Source organism: Poecilia reticulata, linkage group LG2 (assembly GCF_000633615.1).
Source record: "Poecilia reticulata strain Guanapo linkage group LG2, Guppy_female_1.0+MT, whole genome shotgun sequence".
Lineage (NCBI taxonomy): Eukaryota > Metazoa > Chordata > Actinopteri > Cyprinodontiformes > Poeciliidae > Poecilia > Poecilia reticulata.
The window spans coordinates 30,692,452-30,707,174 of NC_024332.1; the positions used below are offsets into that span (position 1 = coordinate 30,692,452).

Sequence of the window (14,723 nt, forward strand, 5' to 3'; positions counted from 1 at the left end):
GAAGCTGAGCACCGTGTTCAATTACACAGCAATTCGGAAAAGGGAGCAAGAACAACCACAGCTATCTGCTGCAACAAACCGGCACAGAGAACTTGTAATGTAAGCACAGTTTGAAATGATACCCGTCTGTCACAAAAGACACCGTGGTCGTGTAATTGAAAACTCTTCAAAAAATAAGATTCTGTTTGACTCATCTTTGCAAAATGTGCTTCACATTATGCCTGCGCAGCAACAATTACAAGATTCTCTGAGTGTTTGCTGCAGCGAGATGGGCGCTTTGGCAAATCAAAGCCGCCGTTTTCGTTGTGATTAAACCAAAGGTTCCTGCTAAGACTCATTAACTGGAACGATGAGAGCTCCTCTTATTACAGTGATGTTGACATACTCATCAGAACGGAGACAAAGGAAGTTTGTTGCCAAAAGTTTCTTATAAATCAAGTCAGAAGGGACAGCAACTACTTAATCTTTAATTTCTTCACTTTAATCTGCCAATCTGCCATGGAGAATGGAGTTCTATCTAGTTCAGTAAAAACATAGAGAGAGGAAAAAAAGAAAAGTTTGTAATTTTGACCTGATTTTGATTTGCTAAGTATTAAGGGTGTTTCGGGATCAAGTTTGCTGGTCTTCAGGAAGGTCTGGGTAGCCAATTCCCATGAGAGACTGCTCCTGGTCTTGGTGGAAGCGGGGAGGAGGTGTGACGGCCCCCAGGCTTAGTTGGACCCAAGTCGACCTCAACTCCTACAAATTTTTAAGTAAGAAACTCACCAAAGTTCTCAGTGTTACGTTCATGTGATGGTACCTAAAATTCAATTCATAGTGAATTTAGGGACAGTGTTTCTGCAGGGATGAGACTTTAAATAAGCAATCTGCAAAACCACACAATGAAAGGATTGAAGGAAAAAGGAAAGGAAGAACAAAAGGATAAAGATAAGACAGGGATATAGAAGGAGGAAATTACATAAAACAGAGGAGGACAGAAAGAAGAGAGATCAAGGAGAGAAAACGGTAGAAATAAAGGAATTACGGAATGAATGACTGAATGTTCATTTTCTTACTTTCCACTTATGACGACCTGGGTAAAAACTAGAATCAAATTCCTGACAGTCCAGACTGAACTCCGTTGCAGCATGGAAGCATGCACAACAACAGATCTACACACAGCTGCTAGAAAAATGTATATTATATTTGCTACTGATGCCGTATTACACTAAGTTGTCAGGACCGGAGACACACCTCTGGCTGTTGCATCAAACAATGCTGGGGTGTCATTCTCAAACTTCATCCTTCAGGCAAATCACCATAAAGTTTGAAGTAAAAATTTGCATGATTATAACTACATTTCCAATTAAAAAAAAAAAAAAAAAGATTACATTGCAGTCCCCAAAACTTAGAGGGGAAAAAAAAAAAAGCGTTGATTCCCAGCACTGATCGTCCCTGAGGTCTGTGTATCATAGGTTTCATTCCTGCAGGGAAGCAAAGATTATTACAATATTCAGATTACCGAGCAGGGGAAATTAATTGGACTAATTAACATACAAGTAAATGATGATACCGTTAACACATTTCATTAACTCAAACTGTCATTCTGTGTTGCTGGGGCACTTGGTATTGCATTACAATGAATTTGATTCATTAAATTATGCAAATGAAAGAAATGAGAAAACAGACGAGTCCTTCTTTTTGGTGCATGATAGACCTCTTTTTCTCAAGTACTTTGTTCAAAATTAAGTGTGGCTTTAAAACGCGTGCTTTTCTCGCTGACCTGACAAAGCTTTTCAGAGGTGATCTTTTCGTTTGTGTTCCTAAACACCACGCATGCTAATTTTTCTTAACTCGGTTTTTGATTAACATCATGGGTAGCACTTAATATCTAATATCAAAGAATAAAAGTCTCATTTTTTAAAACTCAGACTACAGATAATAGTAAACGGCGGGTAAATTTGGGAGCGTTTATTCATCCACCTCTCATGCCTCTGCGAGGTTTGCTGAAAGTCATGAGGCAGTGCTTTGTTCTCCCCCTGACATTTCCGTGTGACATTAACTCGCAGCTAATTGAGGGTCTGCACCTGCTGGTGGCCTCGGTGACTCCCATCTTCATCCTGGCAGCGCTGCAAGAGGACGGTCAAGGGGTCAAACATAGCTCTCATCCTGCTCCCTTAGCTGCAGTGACATCTACTGGACTGCTACCCCAGGATGTAGGACACGCAGGGAAAACAAACCTCTCTCTTTAGAAGGAAACGGTGAAAGTGTTGAGAAAAAAAAAGGGGTAAAACTTTTAGTTAAATTAGCATGAAATAAATCACTCACAGCAGATGGTTGCACTGAGTTATATTAAAAAGGACAGAATGTTAAAATAAAGCAGAAAGGACATTGACAGGTTAACAGAAAATGTCTGTATTGATGTTATAAGCTGACAATTTTTTTTTTTTTTTTTTTTACAGAAGAGTGGAATAAAGATAAACCTTCAGTATATAGTAAAGAACATTAATAAGCTGCAGGTTTTTATTTAGCATGTTGGAGAAAACTCCCAAAGAAGCCTGAATGGCCAAAAAAAAGAATAGATCAAAAAGAAAAAAAAAAACCAACAAACTTTCCCACGTCACCATTAAAATCACCACTCAGTGAGGATGTGCATTTCATTTTACAGTTTGGGATCAAACAAGAGATAAAAACATACTGTAAAATGGAAAAAAAATGGGGAATGTTGAACATGTGAAATAAAATGACACTGCTGGGCTTAATAGAGTTTCCAACAAAACATTTTAAACCAAGAGGCTATAACAAGATTAAAGTGATGAAAACAGTGCTGCTGACAAGTACCACTTTCAATAATCAATCCTTGATATCATGATAGAACCAATGAAAAAAAAATTACAACTTTTGTAAAATAGTTTGTTATATATATATGTATATATATAACATGATTTAATACATATATTAACATGGCATGATGACAGCGTAGGATGCTGCTTGAAAAATGAGAGACAAAAACTAAACAGAAATATGGACTGAAAAACTATACGGGTGATTTCCTCTACTTACAGCACGCAGTCAAGTCACCCTGAGTTTGGAGTCAAATTTGGCAAATACCTCCAAAGTAAATGGCTTTTTTTCTTTTAAAATCACAACACATCTTTTCTCCCCTAGATTTTAGTTTTTCCAAAAAAGGGTACAAAAACATATGAATTATGCAGAATGGAACAATTTTAAATTTAGATATCACAAATACACTTTCAATGTTCAAGAGGAAGTATATAAAAAAATTGATTGCTTTTCCATTCCCACCTGCTTAATGCTGTAGGTATGAATAAATTTATATATATATATATAATCTGGATGAACAATAACTTTGGACGCAGGCTGACCGTTAAAAAACAATGTATAATAATAATTAAAATATTAAAAACTAAAGAAATCTTTGCATGGACTTAATAGATTCACTTCAGCTGCATAAAATTTGCTCTGCCGTTGGGACTGAGTGTCTCTTGAAAAACCACTTGAAACATTATCCCGATATAATAGCAACAAAACGTGAGAATATATTTGCTTGACATAGCAATAACGTTTCCCAGAAATACATAATTGACAAATAAGTGAATTTAAACAAAGTGGCATTTAAACTACACAATATTGTACAAAATAAGGCATTTCTTTGTGTATTTACTGCAATGTCTTTTCCACCTTTTAGTCTCCACTTGCTTGTTTTTCCTCTATGGAAACTAAAGATGGGGATGGACTATTTCTGTGGTAAAATATATATTTATATATATATATATATAATCTAGAATTTTCCTTCAAAACTTGAATAAAAATGCAAGTTGGAGTATACAGTATGAGAGACGCAGAAGTCAGTGAGAGGAAATCACTTCATAACTTCACTGGCGGCGACCGTGGTGACGAGCTGGAGGGGGATCTCTGCGTTGGCCAGTATGTCCTGGGCGTTGTTCGAGCCCTGCTGGATGTTGGTGAGGATGAGGGTGGTTCCGCCCGCCGTGATGATGCTGTCAGAGGAGCCCGCCGACTCCATGGAGGCCACCACGGTGCCGCCAGAGTTCACGCCCTTTTTGTTCTGATGGGTCTTAATGTGCTTCGCCAGGTGGTCGCTCCGCATGAAGCGCTTGGAACATTCGGGGCAAACGAACTTCTTCTCTCCTATCAGAAAGAAAATAGAGTTAGACGCTCAATATGTCTCGGTTGTTCCACCAAATATTGGTTTCTGAACTCTGCCAGAGTTAATACATCAGTTTTGTTGTTTCTAAAGGAATATGAACTCGTTTTCTTTGCGTTATTTGAGGTCCAAAAGCACTACGTCGTTATCGTTATTTTGACCATTTCTCATTTTCTGCAAATAAATACTAAATACATTTTTGTTTGGAATTTAGGCGACATTCTGTCAGTAGTTCATGGAATAAAGACATTTTTATTTGACTAAAACCTATAAGAAGATAAATCAGAGAAACAGATCATTTTAAGTGGTCACATTTTTTCCAGACCTTTATATCCTGTGCAGGGGTGAAAGTAGTTTTAAATTCTTGGGGGTACTATGACAAAAAAAAAGAAATATATATTATATATATGTCCTTGTGTGCTTTGGAGTTTCTGTGCTGATTAATTTGTTTCCGAAGCGATAAAAGCTGGTAGCTCTTGAATTGCTACAAAATAAAGCTGTATTTCCCTCAGTCCACTAGCTGCAATGTTGACACCATGAGAAGCCATGAGACCTAAATTCTGAACATCGTGGCATGGAGTGATCCTTGTTTTCCATGTCTGGCGCCTCCTCACCCTGACAGGAGGAACCACAGAGCTCTGTTAGGTTAAAGCTCATCTTCTGAAGTTGGGATATTTTTCCTCCAAAAGGTTCCAGAGGAATCACCTCAAACCAGATGTTGGACTGGATTTTATTTCACTGTAATTTGTGAATGTTAGAGCCTCATTTTCAACAGTGGAGCTATAAAGGTTGAAAAAGGTTATTATTTTGGAGAAAGTCTCATCGACATCAGTATTTCCACTAAATCAGAGGCAAAAAACAAAATTGTTTGATAAAGAAAAAGCCTCCGAGACTCTGAGCCCGACAGCACCAAACTATTTTTTATATTAGACAATTAATTTAATTTCACATAATTATCGCGGTAGAAGCCATTTGTTTGTTAAATACTTAATAAAAAACATATACATTCTGATTTTTGATGTTTGTTGTAAATGACTTATACTCACAAAGAATGAGGTAATTAGTCAAAGTTTTTCGTTTATTGAATGTTCAGAAATTACAGCGGCTGTGATGCGCCACAGGAAAGGTAAAACGACCGAACAGGTGGTCAACTCTAAACCACTGGCACCTTTTTACTCTCCGTTTTTCTCTGTCATTTCAAAGCACACCCGTTGCCATGGCAACCTCCTGCGCTCCACAAGCCGACCCGAGATTACGTTAAAAATATAACATTCAGTCCGTTAGGATATTAGGTGTGGAGGCTTGATATTTATTTTACGATCATTAATAAGCCTCCCTGAACACAGTGGTGGTTTAAACTCCTGCCTTGTTCGTTATTTTGGTAATGGAACCAAAACGCACAGAATTGCGCAACACCTTGTTGAAACAATAATTACTGAGATTATTCGTTGGGTCATTAATTTGAACATCTTCTGTTGATTTTGTTGTTGCTTTTTAATAAAGTTACCAACGTTTTAAGCCAGCCAGAGGAGGACGTTCTGGTCTCAGCCTCCTGGCGGCGTTCAGTTTGTCACCTAAAGCCGAGATCGACTCAAAACCTTCCGCGATCGACATGTTGCCCCGCTGCTCCAGCAAAGCACGAACAGTTCAGAAACAATATGAAATTAGAAAAAAGTTATTTATTAACTGATTAAGTCGTGTTTTAGATTGTTTTTGAAAAACTAATCAGTCACGGCTGATTAGTGGGTGAACTCAAGGCTGAACAGTGAACCCACTGATTTTTTACAGCAGACAGCCGCTCCTCTCTCTTGCAGGTACTGCGTACCCCCTCTAAAGCTGTACCCCCTTACTTTCACCCCTGATCCTGCGTAATAAAACTAGAAATGCACTAATGCACAGAATGTTTTACATTAACAATAGGTTGACCAAGCTAATTAACATATTATTAGACGGGCTGCACAGTGGCGCAGTTGGTAGAGCTGTTGCCTTGCAGCAAGAAGGTTCTGGGTTTGATTCCCGGCCCCGGTCTTTCTGCATGGAGTTTGCATGTTCTCCCTGTGCATGYGTKGGTTTTCTCSGGGTACTCCGGTTTCCTCCCACAGTCCAAAAACATGACTGTTAGGTTAATTGGCCTCACCAAATTATTCCTAGGTGTGTGTGCATGGTTGTGGGTCTGTGTTGCCCTGCGACAGACTGGCGACCTGTCCAGGGTGAACCCTGCCTCTCGCCCGGACCCCACTAAGGGACAAAGGTGTAAAGAAAATGGATGGATGGATATTATTATTATTAGTTTCTTTATTTTACATTGGCTGTTATACTGTTAAATGCACTGACAGAACAAATTAAAGTTGTGTCATTTTTCCATGGTTCACCAAGGTTGTATTTAAGTGTGCTGTACAGGTGCAGTTATCAAATTAATTTGTAATTCAGTATATTTTGTGTTCTTATGCTGAGTTTGATCTGTCTGGATTCACATCACATCAGTTCATCTTCATTTGTCACTTGTTTTGAACACTATATATGATATATTGAATGATCAGATGTGTATGGTATGCATGTAATTTAAACCCGACAGATAGTGGTAAAACAAAGACTCACGGGAAAAACAAACAAACGCTATTTTCCCCTGCTAGTGCCCAGTCCCGGCATTTTAGTGGTAAAACAAAGACTCATGAGAAAAAAACCCGACATTTTTCCCTACTAGTGCCCAGTCCCCGCATTTTAGTCAACAGCGGGACAAAGCTGACATTTCTTACGTGACTCGGTTTACGAGCACAAATTAACTAATTTTACAAATTTTATGGATGTTTTTCCTGCCGTGCAGAACCAAAAAAGCGGGTCACCACCTGTGTGTGTTCTCCTGTGCCTCTGCAGCTCGTCGCTGCGTGTGAACCTCTTCCCACAGAACATCCAGCTGCAGACGAAAGGTCGCTCTCCCGAATGCCAGCGCAGGTGTGCTCGCAGGTGCGACGTTTTCCCGTACACCTTCCCACAGCCCACGATGTGGCAGATGTGCTGCTTCTTTTTCCCCGTGCTGGACCCTCTGACAAACACAGAAAGCGGTACGTTTTAACTCAACCCGGGTCTGAGAACTGCCTGAGAGCGCAGGCCCGGTTCTCTTACCTCCCGCCCGACTCTTTGCAGTTGGGACAAGTACACGCTACTCTGCGCAGCCTCTTGCCCTCCTGACCGAGCTGGTCCTCTTCCTCTCCCAGCCTGCCGGGGAGGTGAGACAGGTCATTGGCGTTCAGGGTCGAATCTGCGCTCAGCCAGTCTCCAGAGTCCGGCTCTTCCTTTATCCGAATATCTGAAAAGGATGCGTGAAGGATGTCAGTGAACAACCCGCCGCAGCAGCTAATGTTCCACCTCATTGACTGAAAGCATTTCTAATGATAATCAATAGGCAGTTTGAATAACCAATAGCTGTTTACGTGATCCGTCTGTAGCGGGAGAACCGCAACTTGCTTCATCTGTACATGGGCAATCATCAAATTGCTTATAGCTTTTAGAGGGGGGAAAAAATTGGACAGATTTGCAATGATGATGTTTCCAAACCCAGAAAACTGTGCGGTTCGGATTATTTTTACTACTACTATTGTGTGCTTTTCTGGTGTATAATTGCACAATTATAATGTAAATGGATTATGAAAGTGGCTAATTTTATTATTAAGAGCAGCATTTGTGTTTTTGGGACTCTGACTTTACACGATGACTATTTTGCAAAAGAAACAAAAAAAGAAGTCCACATGCCCCACCTTGCATATATTCACCATTTATATGCAAGGCACTAAGTAATGAACTAGATGTTGCCACCTTACACCTACATTTTGTCTGTTCACACAAAGAGATGTTAAATGTGTTTCTGTGACATCAGAGGGAGGCAAAATACTTCCGTTTATCTGAGCTTGAGGGCAAATTTTATCTTGTTGCAACAACAAATATTATATTGTTTAATTTATTAGAATAATGGGTAATTTTGTTGATATTCCCTTGTACTGTAATTTCTGGTCCAAACTAGATGCTCATCTTCACGGCATGTTAAAAACAAAGCCTTGTGTCTACTGATGTACATTGCAGCAAAGCTGCCAGTGGCATAATTACATTATTCTGCTATTAAGATAGGATTAATCAGCACTTCAAACATTTCACTAGATAAAAAGAAAACATGAAGAGTCCCATTTGTCCCTGGGTCTCCTCTTTAGGTAATTCCACGATTTCTCCTCTAAGATTTAGGTCTGGGAAATGTGTTGATCTTTTCCGTGTTGATTTGTTCAAATATTCTGTGATGTCATCCTGTTGAAAGACTGAATCGTGACCGATTTCCATCTAAAATTTCCTGATGTCGTCATGAACTCTAACACATCTCCCAGCACCTATGGAGGAGAAACAGACCCACAGAATCATACATCCTCCACCATAAGGGATGTTTCTACTAGAGGTAGTAATATTTTACTATCTCAGGTTTTGATTCAGATTTTTGGGGCCACAATAATTTTTTGTTTTATGCAAAACAATTATTTATAATTACTTCTATTGTAATCCATCGGTGTGCAAAGAACAAATTGAGACATTAAAGTATTTTATTTGTGTTTTAAACATTAATCCACGATTAGATGGATTTACTTTTACGCTGCATCTACCCTGGTGCTTTAACAAAAAAAAGCAACATTTGAGAATTTCTTAACTGAAATGAATGGTCAGAACTGCACAACTTAAATCTTCTTATTTTACACCCGTTCTTATGGAAAAATAAACAAAGTGGGATGGAAATTATGTTTTTGTTTGGATGCATTCTGTATTTTCCATACGCTTTCTAAAGAAACTAAAAACCGAAGGTAAGTTTGTCTAAAACAACCTCTTTTATATTTTGCTGATTTAAAGTGGGAGACTGTTTAGTTAAATGAGTCATTGTTTCAAAGATTTAAGATTGCAGACATTTTGTCACACATGAGAAGCACAGGTGTAATTAAGAACATCAGGGATTGTTGTTCTACTCTATTTAAGTGCCCTCACACCCAATGACAGCATGACAGTTCAATGTTGGGACCTGAAGACCAAAGTTACTAAATCATCTGTGGTCATTATTTATAGTGATCTTTACATGTAAGCTTTCATTGATGCCATCTGACATTTTTATTTGTCTTCAGAAATGAGATTCATTTAAATCACACTGAGGGGAGAAAATCTCAACAATTAACACTGTTATCAGTCAGAAAACAGCCCTGAAAAGGTAAACTGAATAGTGAAAATAATAATAATTTATTGTAATTTAACAACAGATTCAAGTCAGACTTTCATTCCCACCGTGTGATAACCTTAAATATCAATATGGCAGTTTCACGGCATCACACTTAGAATTAACAATTTGTGATAAATGGACTAAATTAATTTTCCTGTTGGATCAATTAAGTATTTTTCCAATTTGAATTTGAAAAGATGAAATGCTTTCTAAATCTAGTAGTACATTTTAACTAAATATGATTCTTGTGCAAAAAAAATGACACTTTGTGCATTTTGTCCCTTACAGAGCACCTCAAGCAGCTGCCAGTTTCTGCTATTAAGTTATAACCCATCAACACCCCTTACCAGGGGTTGCTGAACACTCCTGGGCTGCTGACTCAAATCATTTTCTCTCAAGACAACATTGAAACTGAAAAAACATTTTAATGCAGCATTAAAATGTTGTAGACCCATGTAGGTAGACCCATGACATGTTTTTTTTTTTTTGTTTTTATTACTGAAGAGGATTTTTATCTCAATGTTTAGTAATATAAAACAAAGATCTGCTGTACCTCCTGGGGTTTCTGCGTCACCTCCTCCTTCCTGTTGGCCCACTGAGTTGACCGTCACCGTCTGCAGGTTTGGGATCTGACCGGCACCGATGCTGCCCAGAGACAGGGTCTGGACTGGTGCCAGGGTTATCTGCTGGGGGGGTGACGTCGGCAGCTGGAGGTTCTGGAGATTCTGCACTCCCTGTACCTGAAAGGTCTGCCATTGTATCTGACCCGATGGGGTGACCGTCTGAGCTTGAATGATGAAGGTTCCTGGGTTGATGAGCTGGACATTTTGCATGCTTTGTCCCCCTGCAGCGACGGACTGAACCATCTGGCCATTGGTGGTCTGAATGGGCACCTGTTGCAGCTGGATGAGGGACTGAGCGGAGGAAACCTGGACATTCTGCTCCTGATTCTGTTGGAGGAAGCTTTCTTGGAGAGCAGCGCTGGAGTCTGCTTGCTCTGCAGCCACCGATTGTAACGAAGGATCTTGCGTCTGGAGACCGGCTTCGTTTGCTGGAACGTGTAGCTGAGAGGAAGACGTTGGCACAAATATCTCAGTATGTGCATTCGAGTTATGTCCCGGTAGTGTCTGTGAGAGGTGATCATCAGTCTTGTCCAAACTCTCCGAGTTATCTCCTGGTTGGTTCGCCATAATCAGTTGGCCGTCAGCAGTGACCCCCGTTGCTATAGTCTGAGCGCCCGACAGGCCAAGGGAGTCCAAGTCAACACTGTTAATAGGAAGAAAGGTAATGTTCCCGGGCAGACCCACAGGCACGTTGGTAACAACCTGGCCCTGGTTGTTAAAAGTGGAACCGCCAAATGACAACCCTTGGATCTGCTGGATGCTGCCAGTCTGTGAAATGAGGTTTTGGTTGTTAAGGATGTTTGCAGACGACGCCACATTGAGAGTCTGGCTGCCATCGGGCAAGATCTGAATCTGCCCTGTGGCGTCCTGAGTCAGAGTTGGTCCCTCCACACCAGACGTGGAGAAGCTCAGCTGTCCGTCTGCTGTCTGGATCTGAGGAATCACTTGGTACTGAATGTTAGGCACTGAATTGGCAGAGGAGGCGTCTGGGCCAGACGCCACAAAGATTGGCTGACTCTGTAAGTTTTGGAGGGGAAGAACGTACTGTCCATTTGATGTTAAAATTCCTTGACTCTGAATCTGTATTATTCCAGAATCATCTTTTGTTACTGTTGTGGGAGTTAGCACTTCCCATTTCTCAGTCCCAGTAAGCTGAGAAGAAGGCTCTGATGTCTGAGGAAAGAAAAGAAATTAAAGGGTCAGTACAGTTTTTAAAAATCTTCTCTCATGCCATTAAGCAACAAAGCAAATTCAGCAGCAGAAATTTGAAGACCACACCCCAAAATAGCCAGAAATCTTTGCTGACCATCATCAGTTTGACTTTATCTTCATTTGTTGCATAATCTGCTAATTTACCAAATTTTATGTCAATAGATGGTTCCCTTCTCTTCAGAACTGCCTTAATACTTAATGGCATAAATCCACCAAGGTGGCAGAAACATCCCTCTGAAATTTTAGTCAATATTGACATAATAGCTTCAAGCAGTTGGTGCTAACTAACAAACCAATCATGTTCAAGGGACCAGTTTGAGATGATTGAGCTATGTAAGGTGATGAATTATCTAAATGGAAGTAGCCATTAGAAGATGAGGACATCCTGGACATGGTCAGCAATAATTAGCTGGTAAGTTGTTGTGCTTTAGCAATGCCGAAGTAGCTCCAAGGGACTGGAAGCATGTTCAAATAATCTACCCCACACCATTATACCACCACCAGCAGCAGCACCCTGAAGCATTGATTTAAGGCAGAATGAATCATGCTTGTACTCTCCTATCTCAGGCATTTTATTTTTTTTACAAATTGCCACTGCAGTGTGTTAAGAGATGTATTCTGATACTTGTGTTGTAACAACTGAGCTACTGCTGTCTTTCATGTTAAGCCATTCAGCCAATTTTCCTCTGAAATAAACAGGACACTTTCTATTTAACAAAACAACTGACTGTATATTTCCTCTTTTGGACCCGTCACTGCCAACTGAAGATTTAGCTATTCATGGAAATCCTTCCACATTCAAGTCACTTAACTCTCCTCTCTTCCTTATTCTGATGACTGGTTTTAACTTCAGTAAGACGTCTTCACCATATCTAGATGCCATGTAGTTGGCCGATTCACGATTTGTGTTAATAAGCAATGTTCACCTAATAAAGTGGGTTGCGAGTGTATATTATTAGCACACAAAGCATAAAACAGAACATCTAAAATACTAAAGCCTATTACAAATAGCATCCAAGCTGTCCTAGGCCATGTTTTACATTAATATTACAATGAGGGTCATATTGCCACATGTTGTTTTAGCCCAACATGTGTGCAGTTTTGTGTTATTCAATAAAACCAATTTCTGTCAAACATACAAACTTGACTCTTCTCACTTGTCTAGATAGTTGCACTTCTTCCAGCACTAAGCTGGAATATCCCTGCTGCCGCTCCCCTGACCAGAACAGTGAGCTGGGAATTTGAAAATCTGCTAACACGGTGAATACATTCAGACAAAAACATAAGCGACTTGTAGCCGACAAGACAAACGCAAATGTTTTGTTGGGAGGAACTTTCCCTGTAAGGCAGACAGGGAAAAACATACATGCCAAATTATGCCACATGGTAATCTTTAGAGCATTAAGCAAAGGCAACTGGATTTCTTTTAAAACATGACCATCCTCCATCCTGAAGACTGAAGATGTTTCACCTCCAATCCAAAAGGCTTCTTTGGTCTGAAACTTAAGCTGGACGTAATGGACTTACAGATCAGGCTTAAATAAGAACAATCACATTGATTGGGCAAAACACTAACAAGGCCATCCAGGTCATGTGAAACTCTGGCAATGCCCTCTATTCAACTCTCTTAAAGTGTTGTTGACACTGACGAGTCTAACAAGTCCCCAACAGTGTCAACATGAGCAATATTTTGATCATGTGTCTCAAGGTGTAAATTTCTGTTAAACTGCCCGGGGATACCGGTCAAGGCACCACTGTAGATGTTAGGAAGATGGGACATGAGGTCATTTCCTCTGGTCAAGGTTGGTTTTCCATATTTCACATAAATGGCTTTTTTCACTCTCCTCTCAAACTAAATGTGTTCCCTGTCCAAAATATGTAGGTACAGAGGGAAAACCACCAACATCATTGGGGACTTGACAGGACGGTTAGTGTCATTGACTCTTACATTCAGTGGAGGGTAGAGTTAGAGCATCATGTGACCTTGATGGCCTTGTTAGTGATAACAGTGAGGGGTGAAATGTTTAAGATAACAAGAGAAGTCCAGTTGCATTCACCGAACATTAAAGATTAAAGTCCAGGATGACTGACGATCTACACAAATGATACCACATGCTAGTTGTCCTAGGAAAGTAATTTCTAATATGATCCAAAATTATGACCATCTTTTCTACACTACACTCCCTGTTTAAGATTTATTCATAGGAAATATTTGTTTATATTTAAATGATAGGCAAATAGGTAGTAAAGTCAGGTAGCACGAACACGTTCAAAATTGTTTACAAATCCAAACTGTGTAGGTTGATAGTTTGCAAGAAGAGGAAGAAATCTTTAAGGATGTCCCAAGAAACATCACTACCTCCTGTGACACAGAGTGATCAAACGCTGCTGCCAATATCTGCTACCCACGGTCTTTATAGTGGCCTGTATTGACTATACTATCAAGGTTGATGATAATGTCAACATAAGTCTATAAAATGCTAATTAGTAGAGTAAATTTAATCTAAAGTGAACAGAGGTCTACATCTGAATAAGGACTGTTGGAGAAAACAATCTACACTGACTGGCATATTATAACTTCTAATGCTGTAAAAATGTTTTATAATAAATATTTTGTTAATAAAMCTTAAGAAAAGCAGTGTGTAACGAATAAAATGTGAAGCAGGTTGTTTATCTCTTTTTTTTGTACTTTTTCTGATATAATTTTATAACAGTTTATAATATTTTGTAAATTTATTATGACAATCAAGACCTAATTTTTCTATCTTTCCAARGGGTGTTTATCTTTCCAAGGGGTGCCAATGTCATATTTAAAAAAATATCCTTTGTGGACTAAAATCACCCCGTGCAAATGTTAAAAACATCACTAAGTTTGCATCCTAAGTATCAATGATATGAGGTCCAGAAAGGCTCAATTAATTTCTTACAGCTGCTTTAAAGGGCGTTATTTCCTTCCTATTAGATGCGAGAAATTGGTTCTCAAACTTTAATAGTAGCATGAGGGAACCAGAAAAGAGRAACAACTTTGATGGCTTTCTCTAAACTGATCATCAAACCTAAATTATAACAATGTTTAAAAACTTTTAAAATAAACTAGAGGTGTGCCGATCGATCGGTCACCGATTATAAATGGCCGATTTTYGTGAAAAAGTGCATGATCGTGATCGGCGATCATTGGCTATTGCTGCCGATCACCTGCATCTCATTTCCCAGCCTGCYTGTGCAGCTGGTCTTCTCTTTCCTTCACACTGCGCAAACGCGCAGCAACAAATTCTAAGCGATGTGGAAGTTTGCGTGTTGTGGCGGAAAATTGAAGCACGTCAAAATGCATCAACACGACAAAGCTAATACGATATAAAAACAATGCCATATTTGACGGAGTTTGGCTACATCGAGGCTCACTGCAGTAAAAAAGATATGGAGGATCAGATAGCAGGTGAAGCAGCGCACAGCTACAAACACTCACCCGGATTAGCATGAC

At 39.6% G+C, this 14,723-nt stretch overlaps 1 protein-coding gene across 2 annotated transcripts in view; it reads right to left on the reverse strand.

Annotated features, from left to right (window-relative positions):
• Window positions 1-2,417: 2,417 nt before the first annotated feature.
• sp3a (sp3a transcription factor) overlaps window positions 2,418-14,723 on the reverse strand; it is a 15,270-nt gene continuing 2,964 nt past the window's right edge. For both annotated transcript variants that reach the window (XM_008399127.2, XM_008399117.2), the window contains 4 exons: window positions 9,961-11,203; window positions 7,292-7,475; window positions 7,015-7,211; window positions 2,418-4,152 (listed from right to left, as the gene is read on the reverse strand). In XM_008399127.2, the coding sequence (XP_008397349.1) occupies window positions 3,863-4,152; window positions 7,015-7,211; window positions 7,292-7,475; window positions 9,961-11,203 (1,914 nt within the window). In that variant the 3' untranslated portion in view covers window positions 2,418-3,862. The remainder of the gene's footprint in view (window positions 4,153-7,014; window positions 7,212-7,291; window positions 7,476-9,960; window positions 11,204-14,723) is intronic.